At 41.8% G+C, this 20,137-nt stretch overlaps 1 protein-coding gene across 4 annotated transcripts; it reads left to right on the top strand.

The window, feature by feature from the left end:
* The first annotated feature begins 653 nt into the window (after positions 1-653).
* Positions 654-18,585, top strand: LOC146516232 (high affinity choline transporter 1-like). 4 transcript variants are annotated; one of them, XM_085163893.1, is made up of 10 exons: positions 654-1,076; positions 5,951-6,019; positions 6,522-6,724; positions 6,844-6,957; positions 8,041-8,196; positions 11,600-11,748; positions 12,974-13,117; positions 13,316-13,469; positions 14,385-14,602; positions 15,775-18,585. In XM_085163893.1, exons 3-10 carry the CDS (start codon positions 6,541-6,543, stop codon positions 16,315-16,317), a joined length of 1,662 nt encoding a protein of 553 aa, XP_085020019.1. In that variant the 5' UTR covers positions 654-1,076; positions 5,951-6,019; positions 6,522-6,540; the 3' UTR covers positions 16,318-18,585. The 4 variants fall into 4 exon arrangements, with proteins under 4 accessions (XP_085020019.1, XP_085020017.1, XP_085020021.1 ...); XM_085163891.1 differs by lacking the exon at positions 5,951-6,019 and having other exon boundaries at positions 656-1,076; XM_085163895.1 differs by lacking the exons at positions 654-1,076; positions 5,951-6,019; positions 6,522-6,724 and adding an exon at positions 10,915-10,961 and having other exon boundaries at positions 6,845-8,196.
* Positions 18,586-20,137: the final 1,552 nt, after the last annotated feature.

Genomic DNA, 20,137 nt, shown 5'->3' with positions numbered 1-20,137 from the left:
GAACTTCAAGACATGTTGAGGATGTAATTTAGCCATGTGAGTCAGCTGTGTTGGATCAAGGACACATCTAAAACCTGCAGGACACCGGCCCTTGAGGCCTGGAGCTCCCCCACCCCTGCTGTAAAACATGACAAGAATTCAGACGTATATCAGGTTTGTTGAATGTGAAATCGTTTCTGCTTCCACCACTGACGTGAGAATATGTGAAAGCAGTCTGAAAACACACCAGCTTTTTTTTTTTACTAATTACTTCATACACTAAAACATGGGACAGAACAAGCACTACTTTATGAAAGTACTGGGCACACATTAGCACACCAATGAAACCAAAGAGAGAGGGAAAAAACAGCACACAGACAGAGGTTATATTTGTCTTCGTGTTGAAGGACAGAGAGGATCCTGGTACTGCATCATTCAGGCTGGGTGCACAGCTGCCTTTACTGCAGGTAGGTGGCAGACAGATACAGTTAGAGACAGAAAAGGAGAAGTGGATGGGAGATGATAAAGTTTTTGAGAAGGGTTGGGGGGGGGGGGTAGTCAGTGAGGGGTAAAGGGGGTGGGGGGTTAATAAGCCATAATGAGCATCTGGATGTGGCAGTGCCAACCCACTCCCAAAACCATCCTCATGTGGGCCAAAGCCAAGGAGGGATCTGCTCTGCCCCTAGATTCTGAGCACTGCTAATTGGCTGCAGACAGAACCAGGGGGCCAAGTCGCCAATCAGGTAGCACTAGCAGCAGCTTCCCTCTCCTTTGTGTTGTGCCTAACCCCTCCCACCCCGTGAGGTTTAAAATCAGCGGAAGTCTGGCTGCTGATTCTAGACTTCCATCCTTCTGCGGTGGCCCTAGCCTCTCTTTGAACATCATCTCTGACTCACCTCTTTCTTCTCAGCTTCTTTTTTTCAAATAGATTTTTGTTTACTTTCATTTAAAAGAACTTTCGTTACATTTTCTGGTAGTCTGTCATTCCCTCAGCATTGTGGACTAGTGTCATCCTGGACTGAGTTTAACACCTGGCCTGTGAGAAACGCCTCTGTTCCCTCTTCATCACTACAACTGAGTCGTACTGTGCACTTCAGGTATGTATTCAGTCACTGAATATGCTCGCATGTGTATTTGTTTTTCTTTGTTGCCACCTTGTGTTACTTTCTGAAGACTTTTTGACATCCCCTAAAATTCCACGTTATTGTGTCCGTGTCCAATCCGCGTGCAGACTGTTTGTAAAGTTGTTTAAACTCAGTCAAGTTGGGACACACTTAGTTGAGTGCATGCCGGTGCCTAGAAATAGCACCGAGGTCCTCCGCTGCAGAGCCAAATTGGCTCTCTGGTTTGTTTTGTGTGACCGATGAAGCTGCAATTTTCTAGTGTGTTTGATCGCGAAATAGAGAAGTGGCAGAAACTGAAACGATACCGGGTTCTAGTGAAGTGTCAGAGTGTGATGACTTTGAATTAATTTTTAATGCTGATGTGGTGTTTCATAGAAGAACGTGTTGTGGGCATTTATACTGTAATAACGATGTGTGGGCTGCTTTAATAGGCAGTCCGCATCACGTGCAATTTTACTTATTTGGTCTTCCCTGTCTTCTCTTCCTCTAAGCCTTTAATCATCCAAGTTGTTCCTAATTCTCCCAGTCAAAGTTGTCCTCGCTGGATTGACTCTTGAGCCTCATGCCACGTCTGTGTTCTGATATTACTTTGCAGCTGCATTCTAAGCGCTGTATCCGCTTTTAAGATAAATGATTTTACGCCGGTAATATCCGTAAGCACTGTCTCGCGCAGCATCACAAAGTCACACAGGGGGGACGTAGGAGAGAAAGGCTGCAAACCCAGAGCGCGCTGGAGAGACAGCGTGACGGAAAAGTACTGAGAGGCTGACAAATTAGGTGTCTGCGATGGGGGCGGAAGGCGGAGGCATGCGAAAAATGCCGCTGTGACAGGCGTCTGCACATGAGAATATAAAACAATGTTGGACCAAAAAAAAAAAAAAAAACCCAAACAAAACATAAAAACAGAAAGAGAAAAAAAGGCAGCAACAGGTCTGCTCTGTGTCAGCTGAACCCGCTGCATGTAGCTCACGGCGAAGCGCTGATGTATCGTGAGATGCCCGACCTGCAGTAAATCTGCTGTGAGTGGTAAATGTTTGTTGTTGTTTTTTTCTGCTGTGTGACAACTAAATTTAAAAAAAATTGCTTCTCAGTTTGTTAGATCTTAAGATATCTTCAAACCGAATAGATTGTATCATTTTAATTTAGTTGAAATGAGACGTTAAATAACGTTGAACGGAAATTTGTGTTTTTAAAACGCAACAGGTTTTTCAGGTTTGTTTGCTGTCTGCTTGGAAAAATGAGTGTCGACATGTCAAACGGCTGTTCAGCAGCACAGTAGTTCATCTGTTTAACGCTTCTTTCTGTATTTCTGTAAGCTGACACTAATTAAATGGGAATTTTTGGTGACTTGTAAGTGGATTTCTTTTCTGCTTTTGGTTTGCACCATAAAGAAGAGAAAACACGACTACAAAGTATATCCAACTTTGAAGATGTTGTATGTAAACTAATAACAGATTAATGTGTGTATAGATAGACTGCACTGATAGCTACAGGCCCTAATAATAATAATAATAATAATAATAATAATAATAATAATAATAATAATAATAATAATAATACATTTTATTTATAGGCGCCTTTCAGACCCTCAAGGTCACCTTACAGTAACACTCATGTCTGCGCTGTATTCACACTTAGACCAGGTAGCAACAGTAATGGAAAATTACCAGTGATGAGTCGGCAGTATGCTGACGTGACATTTATAGCAGAAGGGCTCGATGCCGATATAAAATGATGAATACCGTTCATTGTGTGAAAAGGGTCATTAGAGTGGTTTCTCAATGAGGCATGAAAGTAATAGGCTTCTCTATAGACCTTGCCTTGAAAGTATTCAAGCCAATGTTAAATGAATGTTTAGCCTATGTAAAACGATAATAGTGACAGAGAGACCAGTTTGCAGTCTGAAGGATTTAATATTTAATTTTAGTTTTAATTTTTTTAAGTTCATCCATCCATTCTCTTCCGCGTATCCTTTTCAGGGTGGCAGGGATTCAGAGGCAGGGTACACCCTGGACAGATCACCAGTCTGTCACATTAAAAAAAAACAACTATTCACACTCATGGGCAATTTAATCCCCACTATGGGAGGAAGCAGTAGTACCCGGAGAGAACCCACACAAACATGAGGAGAACATGCAAAGTCCACACAGAACGTCCCTGGCCTGATGGTGGAATTGAACTCAGGACCTTCTGGCTGTGGGGCAACAATGCTAACCCCCCCCTCCAACCCCTTTTGTAGTCATACATACGAATTAGTTTAGCTTTATGATTGAGTAACTGCGTGTTAATGTCATACAGAGCTTCTTCACTCATGAGTTGAACAGCAAAGGCCAGTTTTAGCCTTGTATGGCTTTTAGCTCTACATGTAGCAAACATCTGATGATAAAAGTTGATTATAGGTTGCTTTGGCAAGAGGACTCTCAAAATCTTAGTATGAATAAACTGTTACTTACAGCTGCCTAATAAATTTATTCTCATATCAAGACATCTTTTTTGAAACACACAGTTTTAACATTAAGTGTCATTTGTGTACCAAGAAAGGTCACACGCAACTTCACAAATATCAGATGTAAATCCTGTTGGCAGACCGTTTGTTTAGCAAAAGGTTTCTTCATCTCAGGCCTCTAGCATGTTCTAACATGTTCCTCTAGTACTTTTCCTATAGTAATAATTTCCTGGTTCTAGTGATCGTTGGAGGTGGTACCGCTTTTTTTTTTTTTCTTTCTTTATCTGCCCCAGAGGATCTAAGGACCAATGAGGTTTTTTCTTTATCTTCTGCAGAGCAGGTACTCTAAAGTCCAGGCTTTCGTGAGCTTGGACTTCAGTGCGAGGAAATGCAACAATTTCCTACAGCTTGTTTGAAGGGAATTGCTGTGGTTGGAATAGTTTTGCATTTCCAACTATTAGACAGCTATTACTTCATTCCAGAGCTCCTGGAAGATGTACAAATAGGAATAAGTAGTCCCTGTTTGCACCAAAAGTGGCGCATTGCACTTAAACCATGCTCCAAGTCCACTGCTTAAGCAGACTGGGAACACATGTCAGGTTAATGTGAAGTTAAATTAAGCCAGCAAATGAATTGCAGACCAACAGTATCTATTGGTCCATGTATGGATACAGACCCTAAACATGCAAGTAGCATCTGACATATGGGCACTGGATGCTGCTCAGCAGCTATTATTTGAGCTTTAGTTACATATTATGGCAGCAAAATGAAAGAAATGCATGTGACTGTGTGCTGCGAAAGCTGACCTGTCAGGAGTTATTAAAAGAAAGCCAGCTGGTTTTTTGTCGCCTCTTACTTAACAGAGTTTAGTTGCCTGGTTGGGAGTTGCCTACAGCATGCATATCTTGGCATCCTTTCAGTTGGACATCATTTTAGTGTGATCCAGGATCAAATACGAGCTAAAGTCAGCTGGTGTTGTGTCCATGCTTTCAACAGTGAGCAAAAAAAAAGGAAGCAGAGTGAATGATGTCAATGTGAAAAGTGTAAATATGTGAAATAATTAATTTTTGCTTTTGCATTTGGACCAGAGAGGTCTGTAACATGAGAGTGGCCAGTCTTGCTAAGAAAAGGCAGACTATCCACGTTACTGGCCAAGTCCATAGGGGCACGATATTCAGAGGGCAACGAAAGTCTGTGTAGTAAGCAAGGCAGACATACTGGGATGCTTTTCAACTCTAAAGTAGGTCAGTAAACATATATTCAGAAAGAGGGACTCCAAACCTCTCACCGGTCTGTGGAATGTCTTGCATGCTCTGATTGAGAGGAAAAGAGCCGGTTGAGAAAATAGTCTGGTCGGTTAAAATTGGCTTTTTAAGGAAAAGGATTAACTAGTATAAATCTTCCCAAATCCCAATTCACCCAATATGAAAACAGTCATACATGTCCAAGGACAGAGTTCTAAGCAAATTGAGATGCTGCTCAGTACCTAAAAACAAACTGCACTAGTTATGGTGCAGATGTTTTAGCTTTATTGCATGCTGAATGTTAGTCATACAGCCACAGGTGGTGTCTATCTCCGTATACACACATTATTGCATATCAGAAGAACTCATAAGACATTTGTTATTCTCCACACTTCACATTTTCATTCAAAGTGCCAGAAAGAGTTGTATTTCTATCCTGGTGTTCCTCACACAGTACAGAGGCACCGACTCAGATGATTCAGGGTTGTGTTTGCAGCCCTCTGTTCTCTTTAAACCTTTACAGCTTTGCATAGAAAACATGAGCACTTTAATGTAGCAATGATGCAGTTTGAACCCAGCTATGTTTGCTATGTATAGGCAATAACAGTGTGTACAAACACACACGCGCACACTCGAACAACAGGAGGAATAAAACACACGGGCTGTGTCAGTGTGCTTTTGAGGCTTTAGTGGACTGTGACAGCAAGCCAGTAGTCCGCACAGCCCGTCTCCACCTCGCTCATTCCTTCCATGCTTCCACGTAAAGACATTTTCCTAAAAGAAATTATTTTTTCAGCTTTAAATCGCACCAAAATTATTATTTTTCCCTCTTACATATTCTCTCATGTGTGTATATAGGCTTCTTCTTTTTTAAAACCAATTATTTCTGAATGAAAAACTTTTAACCAATGAACTGGCTGTTTAAAATAAAGGAGTTGGTTTATAATAAGAAACATTATTGCTTTACTGTGATGCGTTCAATAATAAAACTTTAGCGTGTCTATGAGTGAGAGTCAGTTTTAGATTTTTTTCAAAGAAGGCTTCGGTGCAATGCCCTCTCACAGTAACTGCACACACACACACACACACACACACACACACGTATTAATGTGGCTCTCAGATGTGTTCACTTCCCAATGTTTGGGGTTGAAATTCAGGCTACTCAACCACTGAAGACGGGGGACAACATCTGTCCACCATCTTCATCAGTGCTGCCGAGTGTTATGGTGAGACCCCTTCCACCTCTTTGACTCTTCATCCTTCATGCCCCTTGCCTCTTATTACCCCCCCCCCCCTTTTGCACCAAGACCCAGGCCCTCAGATGCTACTGCTCCTGTCTTATGTTTGTTTTTGTTTGTTTTAAACTCTAACTTTTTTTTTTTTTGCTTTTTTAAAGAGGCACATAGTCTCTTTGCACTTTGCTCAGGTTTCATTAATACAAACACATCCTTCTGTTTTCTTTTCATTGTGCTTAATTTCTTCCTGCACATCATGAATGCACGTTTTTATCAGATTCTTCTCAGGTGACTTTTAAATGTATGCAAACGTGGCTCCTCCCCCATCTTCCTTGCGCTACAGTCCTGCAAATATTTATTTATACAAAAAAAGAGAATTAGATGTGATTTATTTGTATTTTACAATTAAAAGACCTGCAAGCAGCATCTGCATGTTTCCTTTTGAAGCAGTTGGCGACTCAGTTTTTCACCAGCCTCTGATGTCTCTCTACAGGACACAAAAGTAGTTCAAGATGGCTCTCAATATACCAGGCCTGGTGGTGATGGCGTTGTTTTACCTGCTCATCTTGGGCACGGGCATCTGGGCATCCTTGCGTTCCAAAAAGGAGGAGAAAAAATGCACAGGAGACGGCATGGAGATAACTCTACTGGCTGGACGCAATATCAACTTACTAGTTGGTATCTTCACACTTACTGGTAAGGCAGTCAGATGGTGTGAATATATACACACTGAGTCTTTTGTATGGTGCACTAAATTTTGATCTTTGAAAGTGGTGCAAGAATAAGACAAGTGAGTTGTTTTTCTTCGTCCGCAGCTACATGGGTTGGTGGAGGCTTCATCCTGGGTATAGCTGAAGCAACATACAACCCAACACTAGGTGCAGTTTGGGCACTCATGCCTGTGCCCTATGTCGTGACCTTCTTCTTAGGTGAGTGGAACCCACTTATGAAACAAGAACAAAGAGAGCAACAGCAGGACGTGTGCAATGCAAGTACAAAGCACTCAAAGCACGCTCTGGGTCGCGTCTGTTTGGTCATGCAGGTATTTTTTACATGATTTTAGTTCAGGCTTCATTTGATTGGATGCAACTGTGCAGGTCGGATTGGTGCTTGTTATCCTCACATTCCAGGGGTGGACTTTTAAATAGAAACAAAAAGTTGATGTCAGCTTTAATGAGCCTAACAACACAGCTTAGCCCCCTCCAGTGTTTGGAAGAAGAAAGTTTAACATTTGTATGCTTCATTTTACACCCAGGAGGAGCTAATGAAGGTCCTGTGGTACAATGACCTTTGGGTATGAGAGGTGCTATTGTTAGAGGAAGTCAGGGCACTCAAAGAATGCTAAACTGAAAACTGAGAACTATGGAAACTATGATGAGCAGCTATAGGTTTAGTATTTTGACCATAATCACCTTAAGTTATCCACAGTGTGTAAAATGCATTAATAAAACGAGTGTCTGTCTGCAGCAGAAGTGTTACTGACCACCGTCCCTGTTTGACTGCACCAATAAAAGTGTTGCTCGTGTTAAAAATAGTACTGTAGTAAATCAGTTTAGGATTTTAACTGGAGGCAACAGGTGCAAACAGATGAGTTTACCCCTAAGCTTGGGTTGCCTTCTTGTGAATTCACCAAATAGACAAACTCGGCAGGGCGTCCGGCATCCATAAACATTTGTGACATGTTTAGTCATCGGCACTCGGGCACCTCTTTCACAAAAGCCCACAGATTGTGAGAGTGATGTGAACTGGAACCTCTTATCAGGAAATACAACATGCCTCATTGTTGGCCTTATGGCCCCATGTGTTTGTCTGAAGGTGTTTATTATGCTATCTGGAGGGAGAACTTGTTTTTTTTCTATTGTTCAAAAGCGTTCATTCTTTCACTCGGCCACTAAATCGCTTCCTTTCTCTCTCGTTAATGAAAGATATATGTAAACGATGTATCCTAAACTTGACAACATTTTCAAGGAAGTAATCAGATGTGTTGCTAAATCCATTTCCTCCTCCTGCAGGTGGCTTTTTCTTTGCCAAGCCAATGAGAGAGAACAAGTACGTGACAATGATGGATCCTTTCCAAAAGAAGTATGGGAATGTCCTTGCAAGTGCACTGATCTTTCCTGCACTGGTTGCAGACGTGCTGTGGGTGGCACGCACACTTGTCAGCCTGGGTAAGTTACTTCACACTTTATAAAAGGTCTGGCAACATAATGTGTACGCACATAATTGTGCAACCAAACGAGTGCATGGTAAAAAAAAGAAAAAACTGCAGGATACTGATAGTGGATGCTTTTTTGGCAAACAGCTTGAATGCTGTAAATAATTCAGAGGAAGGAAGCAGGTGAAGAAAACAATGCTATAAGAAAACTGCAAACAAAAGTTATCAGTGAACAGCCAACTTTGTAAACAGTTGCTAGCTTGTAACTTCTTCACCAGGTGTTAACGTAGCTTAAAGAAGTTTAAAGAATGGGTGAAAAACACACAAAAAATAGAATTATAAGGTACGCTACTTTGGGTAGAGTAATGTTATCACTTTGTCCTGCTCTTGGTTCGATTTTGAGGTTCGCAATCGTTTTAAAGTTAACAGAAGACGATACGTTAGCATCTCAAAAGTCAAACAAGTAGATAAGCTTTACATTTTTAAAACAACTGCCTTTTTTAGAAGTACCAGCTATTTATACCCTGCAATATCTGAACAGAGCATTTCTCAGTTTATTTATGCTACTTTAGCACCAGCATGCATGCTAGTTATAATCTAGTTAGCTATACAACTCAGTTTAAAGTCAGACTAACTCATTTAGCTTGAATAATTAGCTACAACAGGTATCTGCTAGCAACATTTGTAAACATCCTGATTGCTGGCCTTGTCTAAAATGAAGGATTAATAGCCTAAAAAATGTAAACACCAGTGTTGCTAATAGTCCGTGTCAAAAAGACGAAAAAAACGAAACGTTGTAGAACGAACCAAGCACGCTGCTGTCGTGCACGGCTGTGAGGTCATCCTAGCGGCTCTGCAAAGACAAATGTCGTCCCTTATTATAGGCACAATGAGGATGAGTGACTAAAAATAATGGCAGCTCTGGGTTATTGTTGTTACATAGTGTTCACCTGACTTATTTGAAGATTAATGTGGATCTTTGTATTATCACTCATGTTTAGGTAACAATTCTATTTCTATCAGTCATATGATCTAAAATCTCACCACTCCTGCTGGTAGGGTCTCTTTGTTTTTTTTAAAGAGTAAAAGTTCACATACAAAGTTTGATGATGGATTGAATTTACTTTGAAATGTTCGTAAAATAATGGGAATGGTGTGACTTATTTAACCTGCTTGTTTGGTAACATTGTTAATACTGTTTTGATGGTGTCGTGTGTATGCGTGTGTGGTACGTGCTGAGATGGTGAACGCAAGTGTGTATGTGCATGGGTGTTTGCGAAGAGGCAAAAGTGTGTGTGTGCGCGCCTTTGTGTGTGTATAATGTTTTCCTTTGTGTTTTTTAACGTTGTTTTCTTTTCCAGTGTTATTTGAAAAGGGGGGTTAGACATCGAGCAGCCTTTTGATTGTGAAAGGTGATCAATTATTCCAATCAGATTGCTGTTTCATTAGAGACATTTTCCAAAGTTTGTGCCAGTTGTGACTGACGGGTAAATGTTACATGCTGAATTAAAGTTTAATGCCTGTGTGTAGTTTAAAGATTTAAAGAGAAGCAGAGTCACTTTAAGCTGTGCCAGTGCTCCATAAAAGGACTGGTGGGGAGGCTCCTGGGACTTTTTATTTTTTTTCTGTCCAAAGCTACAAACTGATACAGAATCAGGGGACACCCCTCCTTAACATGTCAGTGTAACAACATCCACCAGTGTTTTTTTGGAAATGTTATGCAAACCTCCCTGATGTGCACGCATCACATGCACACACACAAACACCTGGTACTCCAGAGAGTGCTTGACCCACCAGGGCGATGTTGCTGAGTGACTGTATGTGTGTATGTATAGCATAAACTGACCTTTATGCTTGAGCGTGTGTGTGTGTGTGTGTGTGTGTGTGTGTGTATGTGTATGTGTGGGTGGGTGGGTGGGTGCTTAACTAAAAAAATGCTTTCGATGTGCTGCCACTTAGCAGTGGAGTATCAACGGCACTGTCACGGTCCAATTTCTGCCAAGAAGAAATGTGGAACAGGACAGTTTGGAAGGGGGGGAGCCTGTGTGTGTGTGTGTGCGTGTGTGCATGCACACATGTTTGAGGTTTGTAAGTGGGACAAGGATCTAATAACAACCTGGGGGGTGTTTGGGATGCTCTTTGCCCCTGTCCATCCCTGGTGCTGTTCATTAAGCCCCAGAGGCCCCTGGATCTCATTCCACCTTTCCTATTCCTAAATTTAGCATTGAGGGGAAAGGCACAGTTCAGCACAGAATGCATAAGAGCTCTGATACTATATCTGGAAAACAGGCCATCCAGGAATTATTTACGATGCAGTGACTGCGCTGCATCATGTCCCACCCATCGCAGAAGTGTCAGACAGTTTAAGAGTTAACGCCAAAACGTTAAATGAAGCCTAAGTGCAAAAAAAAAAATGAACACCTGTATAACAAACCTTCCTTTGCAGGGCCACAATGTCATAGATAGCTGACACCTAGTCCAGTCGTTTACATTTTCCAATAAGAACCTGATAAAGTCAGAGAAATGGATCATATTACAAAAAAATACACAAATAGGGTTAAAGGTCAATCTAAAGCGTTCATGTCTCAGTTCATAATGATGCAAAGCTAGTGGGGAAGTTGAGACGGGGTGGTCAGGTAGCTGTAATGTGGGTGGGGTGAAAGGTCAGCGGGGTGGATGGTGCCGATCTGACACTTCTCTGTTTAAGGGCATTGTTGTGGTGTGGCTGCAGGCTGCGGCTGGGGGGACCCTGGCAATGTGGCAGAAGAGACGGTGAAGGTAGTGATGTTTTTGCTTGTCTTGTTTGAGTAACAAGATCTCTCTTTTTTTTTTTACTCATCTATTTAAATGTACTTGTTTCATTCCTTTTTTCTTTTTTTTTACACTTGTTTCACACTAGAACACACTTCTCCACACCTCTGTCTTTAATGTTTTTCTTTTAAATGAAACATCAATATTACAAAGGGTGCTAACTCGCCCAAACAAGAGGGTGAAACTGAACATAGTGGAGTCACAATCAATAGGCTGCTTTCTTTTGTGTTCCTCTATGGTTTTTGTTAGTTTTGTCATCATCACTTTTATGTTGTAGCGTTGCTTAACATAAGGTTTAAACCAAAGTCACCCATGCTTAAGCGTAACTGAGTTAAACGGCTACACATGTAATGTTGCTCTTAAGAGTAATGTGTTAATACTGCATCTCTATATGTGAACAGTATAACCAGACAATGTTTCTCATTAGAACTTAAAATAAGAGTGGATGTGGTGTGTGAGAGAACGTATTTAAAGAGAGACTGAGAACCTAAAACCATCTAATTAAACAACGAAAGTGAGAAGCTGCATGTAAACATAGATACGCTCATCTGTACCCGAGTGTCCGTCAGTCCTCCGATGCTCATCGCTCTGCTCTGTTGTTCCAGGCGGAACCATGAGCGTGATCCTGGACCTGCCCTATGTCTACTCCATCATCATCTCCTCAGTGGTGGCCATAGTCTACACACTGCTGGGGGGCCTCTACTCTGTGGCTTACACAGACGTCATCCAGCTGATCCTCATCTTCATCAGCCTGGTGCGTAACCGTCTACTGATATGGCGACGCAGGGGCTCCCGCTGAGAGACGAATATTATTCAAGCATGTATCCTATCAGGTTACTCGCTCTGCTGCATGAAAGAATATAGAAGGATAAGATTTCAATATAGAGTCAACAGGTAGCTTATTAACAATGCAAACTGGTGCTATTAAACCAGGCTCTGGTTTCAGTAGCTTATTTGAAATTTCCATCACTCAGTTTTCAAAATGGCTGCCATCCAGATAAGCAAATAAGATTGTTGATGTTACAGCTGTCAACTGCTAAAAGGCTGCTATGTAGGCGCGTTCATGTACCACCGTTGGGAAGCCCCATGTTTGTCAAGGCTCTGTCTGCACGCTAAGACTCCACGTCACACCCCCAAAAGTTGCTATTGTCTACCTTTGCAATGGTAGATCTCCACATTTGTTCCCAACGGCAACTTAAGGACAACCGGCAGCCCTCGTGGCACCGGCATGCTAGTTGTTAGTCGAGCAATTCTACAGCTGGAAATGAGCAAAAATTGACCTGACCTTTTGACCTTTTCCCTAAATGCTGATTAAGCTTAAAAGTTTAGAAACTGATGAGTAGGCTTCCATCACGAGCCATTTAATATCTGTTCTTTGATCTTAATATCACATGACCCTCTGCTGCCAGTGGCGTTTTCAGAGGTTACAGAATTTTCCATTTTACAAAGAACTTCCCGTCTGTCTTGACTTAGACGTTAAACCATTTAAGTCTGCAGACAGAGAAGATTTTATGTGATTAAGATTGTCCAGAACAGCAAATGAATTGACTGTTTTTAGTTGACTGTTGTAACGTTGGACCCAAGAAACCAACGCTGGAGCGAATATGATGACAGCAGAACTTTTATTTAATACTGTGGTTCGTTTACTGGGACTCAGACACTCCCGCTCTCTCTCTGCTGTCACATCCGCTCTCCCCCTCCGACTGTCAGTGCCAACATATAAAGAGACACAATCACTGTCAGATCCCAGCACACCTGTTCACCCCGCCTCTGCGCCGCCCCGGGAGCTCACTGCGTCACCCCTCTTTTGCAGCTGGCCAGAGACCACACCCACGCCACAACTGTATTTCACTCAGAATAAAAAACCTCGGGGGAATAAAATGTGTTGACGTTAAAGCCTCATTTCCTCAGTGTCTGATGAAAAATATCTCCTGCTGAGCTAACAATCAGATCATCTGTGTTCTTGCTTGTGTAAACAGTGGGTGTGCGTCCCTTTCATGATGACCAACCCTCACTCTGTGGACATCTCGCTGACGGCATACAACGCAACTTTCCAGGCTCCTTGGGTCGGCACCGTGGAGCTCGATGAGGCGGGCAAGTGGTTCGATGACTTCATGCTGCTGGTGAGCGTGAATGTTATAAAACTCATACGTGGAAATGGTACTCAACGTTGTTTTTCAGCAAAGCAAACATCGCAAGAGTTAAATGAAACTTTGCCAAGAATAACAGCAGTGGTTTCACTGCAGGATTGATCTTGTCCTGTTACACAATCCAAGCCGATTCCTGTCATCGTGTCTGAACTGTGTGTGTGTTTGTGCCAGGCTCTGGGCGGTTTGGCCTACCAGGCGTTCTACCAAAGGATCCTGTCCTCCTCATCTTACACCCAGGCTCAAGTGACCTGCTTCGCCTCTTCGGCCTGCTGCCTGGTGCTCGGTATCCCCTCAGTCCTGATCGGGGCTGTGGCTGCATCTACAGGTAAAGCCTCTAAACTTGCACCTGTGGAAAATTCCTTCATCAGCATGAAGGAATTTTTTTTGCATATGAAACCGGAGGAATTGTACTTACATCTTGGGCCATCAGCTCTTCCTAGGCACAGTTTCCTTCCACATACAGCTTTGCAAAAACTGCATAAAAAGCGCTTGCAGCAACAAAAACATAATATTCCAGAAACATGCTTTGCCGATCCGATCAGCTGTTCATAACACTTTCTACGTTGGAATAGACGTCAGAGCAAACTTTCGCATGTCCGCCATGACCTGCCAGAAACCGGAAGTGACATAATTTTCGCGGAAATGTAGTTTTTTACCACCAGGGCCTCATGAGCCTATACTGGTGTTTTTAAAAGTTATCTTTGACTTTATGACTTTCTGTGTCGTTTCTGGGATGCTTAGGACTCATATTGCACTGCTGGAAATAGTTTATTTTGATGCATATGCTGCTTTTTTGCAAATTTGCATTATAATATTTATTTTCGTTTTTCCTGCAGTATATAAAAATTGGTGTATTTCAAAAATAAAACTATGAAGACACTTAAAATAAATTTCCTGTGGTGGGAAACTATTTTGTGCAACTTTTTTGTATTTACAGTTTTGAGGGATAAACCTCTTAAATTTCTCTAACTAGAAATATATGTTAAAAAAGGAAAAACGATTTTCAATTTTTTTGTAGTTTATTGCACTTTTTTGCAATTTATGTAATTGCTATGCACTTAATGCAGACATATTATTAAAATTTGGGCTATAATGGTTGTATTGATGTATAGCAACTTGAAATGCTCCCAAAAATGGCTCCACAACATGTAAAAATATAATATAAGCTCTGGCGGACTTGGTTCTATGGTAGGTCTTAAAGGGTTAATGGGGACATTTGATCTCCCCTGCTTCCTGCTAGATTGGAACTCAACCTCTTATGGATTGCCCACTCCGTACGAGCGCGACCAGGCAGGATCCATCCTCCCCATCGCTCTGCAGTACCTCACACCCCCCTACATCTCTGTCATTGGCATTGGGGCTGTAGCTGCCGCTGTCATGTCCTCCATGGACTCGGCCCTGCTATCCTCTGCCTCGTTGTTCTCCTCAAATATCTACAAGAACATCATGAGGAAGCAGGTGAGTGTTTTTAGCAGCACTAATCGGATTGTAAAAGCAGCAGTGTGTTCTGCTCTGTTGCATTGAAGCAGCATTATAATGTCTGTGCATCCTTTTCTTTTAACTAGCTATCTTAAGTCCAGGTCATGGGAACTGGAGCCATCGTAGCATCATATCAACCGTGGACGGTTTACCAAACAAGCATGTGGTTTTGTACTATGCAGGAAACCTCACTCATGCACAGAGGTGGTGGGGATATTTAAACTTAGAACCTTCTTACTGTGAGACGACACCACAGCACCAGTTTGCAGTGTCCTATTACTACTTGATCCTGGTCTGAAGGTCCATTGTGCTGCCACCTTCAGGTGTAATACAATGCCATTTTTGTTTATGTGAAGGAAAAGTTCCATTAGGGATCAAATATGATCTTCCAGAAAAGGCGTGTCAGTGTCTGCTGCTCAAGAACACTTTGTTCCTAAATGAATCATCCCAGTGGTATGAACAACTGCGGTAATGCTGATGAATCATCCAATAAGGAGGCTTCAATAATTCAACTGACAATGTCATCTTGTTAGTCATAGATCAGCAGCTGTAGTGCTCAATATCTTTTGGTTTTGCTGAATTTGCCGACTTTAATTCAGCAAACTGTTTTCATTTATGCTTCTCAGATGGTAAAAACATCCCCCGATCTTGCACTGTCATCACCATAACGGCCAGCGTAGATAAAACACTGTTACTGGTTGGCGTAAAACATTGTTTTTCATGTGCTAGTGGCAATTTCACTTCATAAGAGATTTAATTTTCTGGCATACTGTGGAGATACAAATGACGATTCACCAGGATTAATCATCAATTTCCTTTGAAAAGGCATGAAACACAATGTGCAGCCATTTATGCAGGAGATCTGTACTTGAACCGTAATAATCCTTTCATTTGCATTAACATTTAAAGAAACAAACAGCATGAAAAAAGTTCTTAACTGTGCAGAAAGAATTATTTGAAAGCAACGACCTGTTTCATTATTTCAACTACACCCAGTGTTTCCTACAGTGAGACTGTTCACTGCTGGCGTCTCGCACAGTGGCTTAGATATACAGCATCTGTTCACCTAGGAGGGCTCAACAAGCTGCATGTTTATGTAATGTATTATTTAACTCTGTCTGTCTGTCTTGTCATTTCCTCTGCTCCGTCAGGCTTCAGACTGTGAGATGCAGTGGGTCATCCGTATCTCTGTGGTGGTCGTGGGTCTGGCTGGCACCGGCCTCACCTTCCTGGACAGTAGCGTCCTGGTGTTCTGGATTGTCGGCGTGGACATGTCCTACACCATAATGTTCCCTCAGCTGGTCTGCATCCTCTTCTTCAAGGTCTCCAACGGTTACGGCGCCATCGTGGGCTACATAATGGGGCTCCTCATGAGGATCCTGAGCGGCGAGCCCCTCATTGGCCTCCCACCAGCCATCCAGTTCCCCGGCTGCCGGCTTGACAAGGAGGGAAAGCTAACCCAGTACTTTCCCTTCCGTACCGCCATCATGCTCATCTCTCTAATGTCTATTCTCCTTGTTTCATTGTTGGCGTCCATCATTTTCAACAAGGGCCTGCTGCCGGAGAAGTGGGATGTGTTTAATGTCAAACGCAGGCAGAGAGCAACAGCCAAGGTCGCACACGTTAAGAGGACCAACTCAGAAAAGGAAGGGGCTGCCGTGGCCAAGCAGCTGCTGGACACCACCAGCTGCTGAGAAGTCTCACAACGAGGGGGAGAAAGGGTGGGCGCCGGCTGGAGGCATGTTTGTCTGCTGGCTGGGCACGATTTCACAGAGGGGGAACAGCAGCAAAGGCTGGATGCTTTATACAGTTTGTACAGCACTGCTGACACAACAGCAGCAGATATGAGCTGAGCTCTCTGGTACCCGACCTATGAGCTGTTGTCTTCTAAAGAAAATACAGTAAAAAAAAAAAAAATAGGCTCCCTGGCTAAAAGCCATAAGCCTGTGTCGTATAAATAATAATAACATTCACACAGACCCAGAATAAAATGTTGCAGTTTGTGCTGCATTCTATTTAAATCATTAGTCACTACTTAAAATGGAAACAAATTACATACAGTTCATTAAAACCATTTAATTTTTTCTGTTTTTGCTACAAGTTTACAGTAGTTCACTTTCACAAGCACACTTTGACAGGTTGAGCTGCTGCCCGGACCTAAATTTTCCTTTCCTAACGACCACCAGCACTGTGGTAAAAAGACACTTGCACAAAAAAGAGACTTTGCACAAAAGGAATAATCAGTCCTCCAAAATGTTGACGATTATAACAACACACAAATAGTATGTTGTTATTTATTAACATTTCACATAATCATGTGATCTGCATCGCAGCGCTGTGCAGCGGGTGCCGCTACCTTTCCTTTGATTGTCAGCAGGACGCGGCTCTTTCACATAGAACAAAGAAGTGTCACCCTGAGAACGAAGAACGAGTGAACGTTTTGCACGGCTTCATATGCGAAAGATGTTTAGACCGTTCATTTCATCATCATCTCCTTCCTTTATTCACTAAGGCTGCCTCAAGTCCAATAATGCAGCAACAGCAACTCTCCTCATCTTGCTAGTTAGGTTCATTTTAAGTCAGCTGATAAGCTCGGCTGCAGTGCAATGCTGGAGGTGCTGATGTGTGAGAAATAATAAAACTCATAAAATGGCAACAGAAACACTGATGGAAGTGACACCGACACTATCTCGTGCTTTTTAAACGTCCCGTTTTTTCCTCCCCCTCCTTGTCTGCTGAATGATGAGTTTTGCTGTAAAGAAAAACAGGGGGAGATGAAACCGTACACCCGCTTCGCTCAAATGCATTTCACAAAATAACTGAGTGTAGCCTTTCCTTGTTTCCTCGTTTTCCTCCTCGCTCATTCCTCTTTCTCACGTTTTTATTTCTTCTCCAAGAGTACGGGAGAAGTGCCTTTCCCTTTTTTTGTTTTTAACGTACTGTCGGTTTTTTGTAACTGTATGCAAAGCTGTAGTTTACTGTGGGATCATTTTTTCTCTGAGGCAGTGCAAATGTTTGCAGCTAAGATTCAGAGAATTGAAAGTTTTACAGCAGTACAAATTCTACTCCTTTTTGTTAATGATTTGATTTTTAAGACTGTGTAATGTTTTTTGTTGGTTCTTTTCTTTTTCCTTATGTGTGTTTTATTGCACTAGATGCCTGGTAGTAGCAGGAAGCCTTCCTCTGCCATGCTGTTGCCTTTAATGTCACTGGAAACCTGTTTTACTAAATTGTTGATTGTGTAATTCACAGACTAAAACTTTCATATGCGCTAGTCACTGCTCTTATACCTCATAGCGGTATTGTTGTTTTTCAAGTATACAAAACGTTACATTTTGTGGCTTCTATCCAACAGTGTGAATGTGAACGAGCCGTCAAAAAGAAGAAAAAAAAGCAAAGACAGATGAGGACATGCAGGATATGATGCATGTGTCTTTTTATACGTGCGATTGTGATTCCTACTTGTATTATTACTCTTGTGCTGTAAATTCTGATCATAATTTGTATTTCTACACTTTCTATTTTTTATCAGTTGTTTGCTTATGTGCAGAGTAGAAAACTTTATCTCAAGTTAGCAAAATAATATATAAATTCACCTTGGATTTCGCAGAACATGAATATAAATATAGAATTTCAACAGGTGTTGATGAACTTTCGAGAGCACTGATTGTGAACACGTGTGGAGAAACTGTACGTGCCTACATGAGCTGCGGGTTGGTCAAACAGCTCTAAAAGTGCTGGACAGTGGTGTTTGTATTACAGTGTGAGTTCTATATTGTATTTTGTCCCCTAAACATGTATTTGGTTTTATACTATCATGCATGTCATTTACTGAGTTGTTTGTATACTGAACTTTTGTGAAGACTGTTCTCTTCTTGCCATTTGGCAAGGTCCTACTTTGTCATCAGTTAATGTAAATCCCCATGGGCTGATGTTCTGTCAGAATAAAGGATGAAACCAAATTACTGTCTGAATCGTCTTTAAACATTTTTGCAGTCTGAAATATTGAAAATTGACAATCTAGTGAAATTCCAAACAGCACAAATTCTATTCAAAGCAAAAAATAAAGAACCAGGTAACCAGCCAGGTAATATTCAGACAGTGTTGGGGAGTAACGGAATACATGTACCGCCGTTACGTATTTAAAATACAAAATATGAGTAACTGTATTCCGTTACAGTTACCGTTTAAAAAGGTGGTATTTAGAATACAGTTACTTTGTTGAAATAAACGGATTACACGGCGGTACTTCCCTGTTTCATATTGTGGCGGGTCAGGACTGTTTGGGTTTTGTTTGACAGCTACGTTCTGTAGTTACGGTTGCCATGGTTACAGGGTGACGCTCTCTCTCTGCGTGTTTCCTGGGTGAGAGAGCGCAGTTGTTGTTGTTGTGCTAAGCTAATAGGCAGAATGCTACCGGTACAGCTCTAAAGAATGTAGCATCATAGGCAGTGTAGTCCGTGCTGCAGGGAGAATGGACTGCCATACACGTTATGTGTCTCTGAGCGAGGGAGGGAGAAAAAGGAAAAGTACAGCTGTCATCGAGCATGGAAGCATGTAAATATAATAATAACCACTGCAGCCAAGAAGAGAGCCTGACGTTATAAGTAAGTTATAAGTAAGCTATTAAGACTCGACTGTACACCGTGTTCGTGTTTTCCTCCAAAAACAATAAGTTCCGTTGGAGCAGCCTTTCAAACGCCTCTCTCTGTCTCCGCTAACAAAGTTGACCCAGACAACAAAGTAAAGCTAGTTTTCGGCTACGACACAGAACCCACCGTATTAGCCAGAGGTCCCTTTTCTACGGTTCGGAGCCGCGGACCTTCAGTAACAGTAATAAATCACAGCAATAGTACATTCATGTAGTTGTAAATGTGGTGGATCATAAATTTGATTAGTTTTGAAGTTGTACATTTCTGTTCCTTACGTTTCATGTGATGCCTTTATTAATGTTTTATTTGTTGCTTTGACTGTTTTCGAATAGAATATGCAGTGGGAATATAGAGGGAGATATGTAGTGAAAGTTTTGCCTGGGTTGATTGTGCGTCGATCCATTGGTAATGCCTCAGGGCTCCAGTAGGTGGGTTCGCGCGCTTCCTCCTTCACTCAATACAGACGAGTGAGAGTGATAGTGATGGGATTTCCGGCTCTTTTTAGAGACCCGGCTCTTTCGGTTCGGTTCACTAAAAAGAGCCGGCTCTTTCGGCTCCGAACCGGCTCTTCAGGTTGTTTTGTTGCTTTAATTAATTTATTATTAACAATAATATAAAATTATGCACAAAAGGAATTACTAACGTAAAACAAAGTGGGTTTATTTATATATGTTTATAATAAATATATGCGGTGGCCCCTAGAGACAAAGCACTACAAACTCCAAAACACATTTCTAGCATGAACTGAACTTCCAAAGCAGAGCTACTAGATCACTTAAATTACACAATTGAAAGCATGTGTGTATTGTTTGTGTATTTATACACAGGCACTCATATATATTCAAATAATTTAAAACAAATG

The sequence above is a fragment of the Neolamprologus multifasciatus genome, chromosome 6, assembly GCF_963576455.1.
Source record: "Neolamprologus multifasciatus chromosome 6, fNeoMul1.2, whole genome shotgun sequence".
Lineage (NCBI taxonomy): Eukaryota > Metazoa > Chordata > Actinopteri > Cichliformes > Cichlidae > Neolamprologus > Neolamprologus multifasciatus.
The sequence above is the reverse complement of the archived record's forward strand: the minus strand, read 5'-3'. Positions and strand labels throughout refer to the sequence as shown.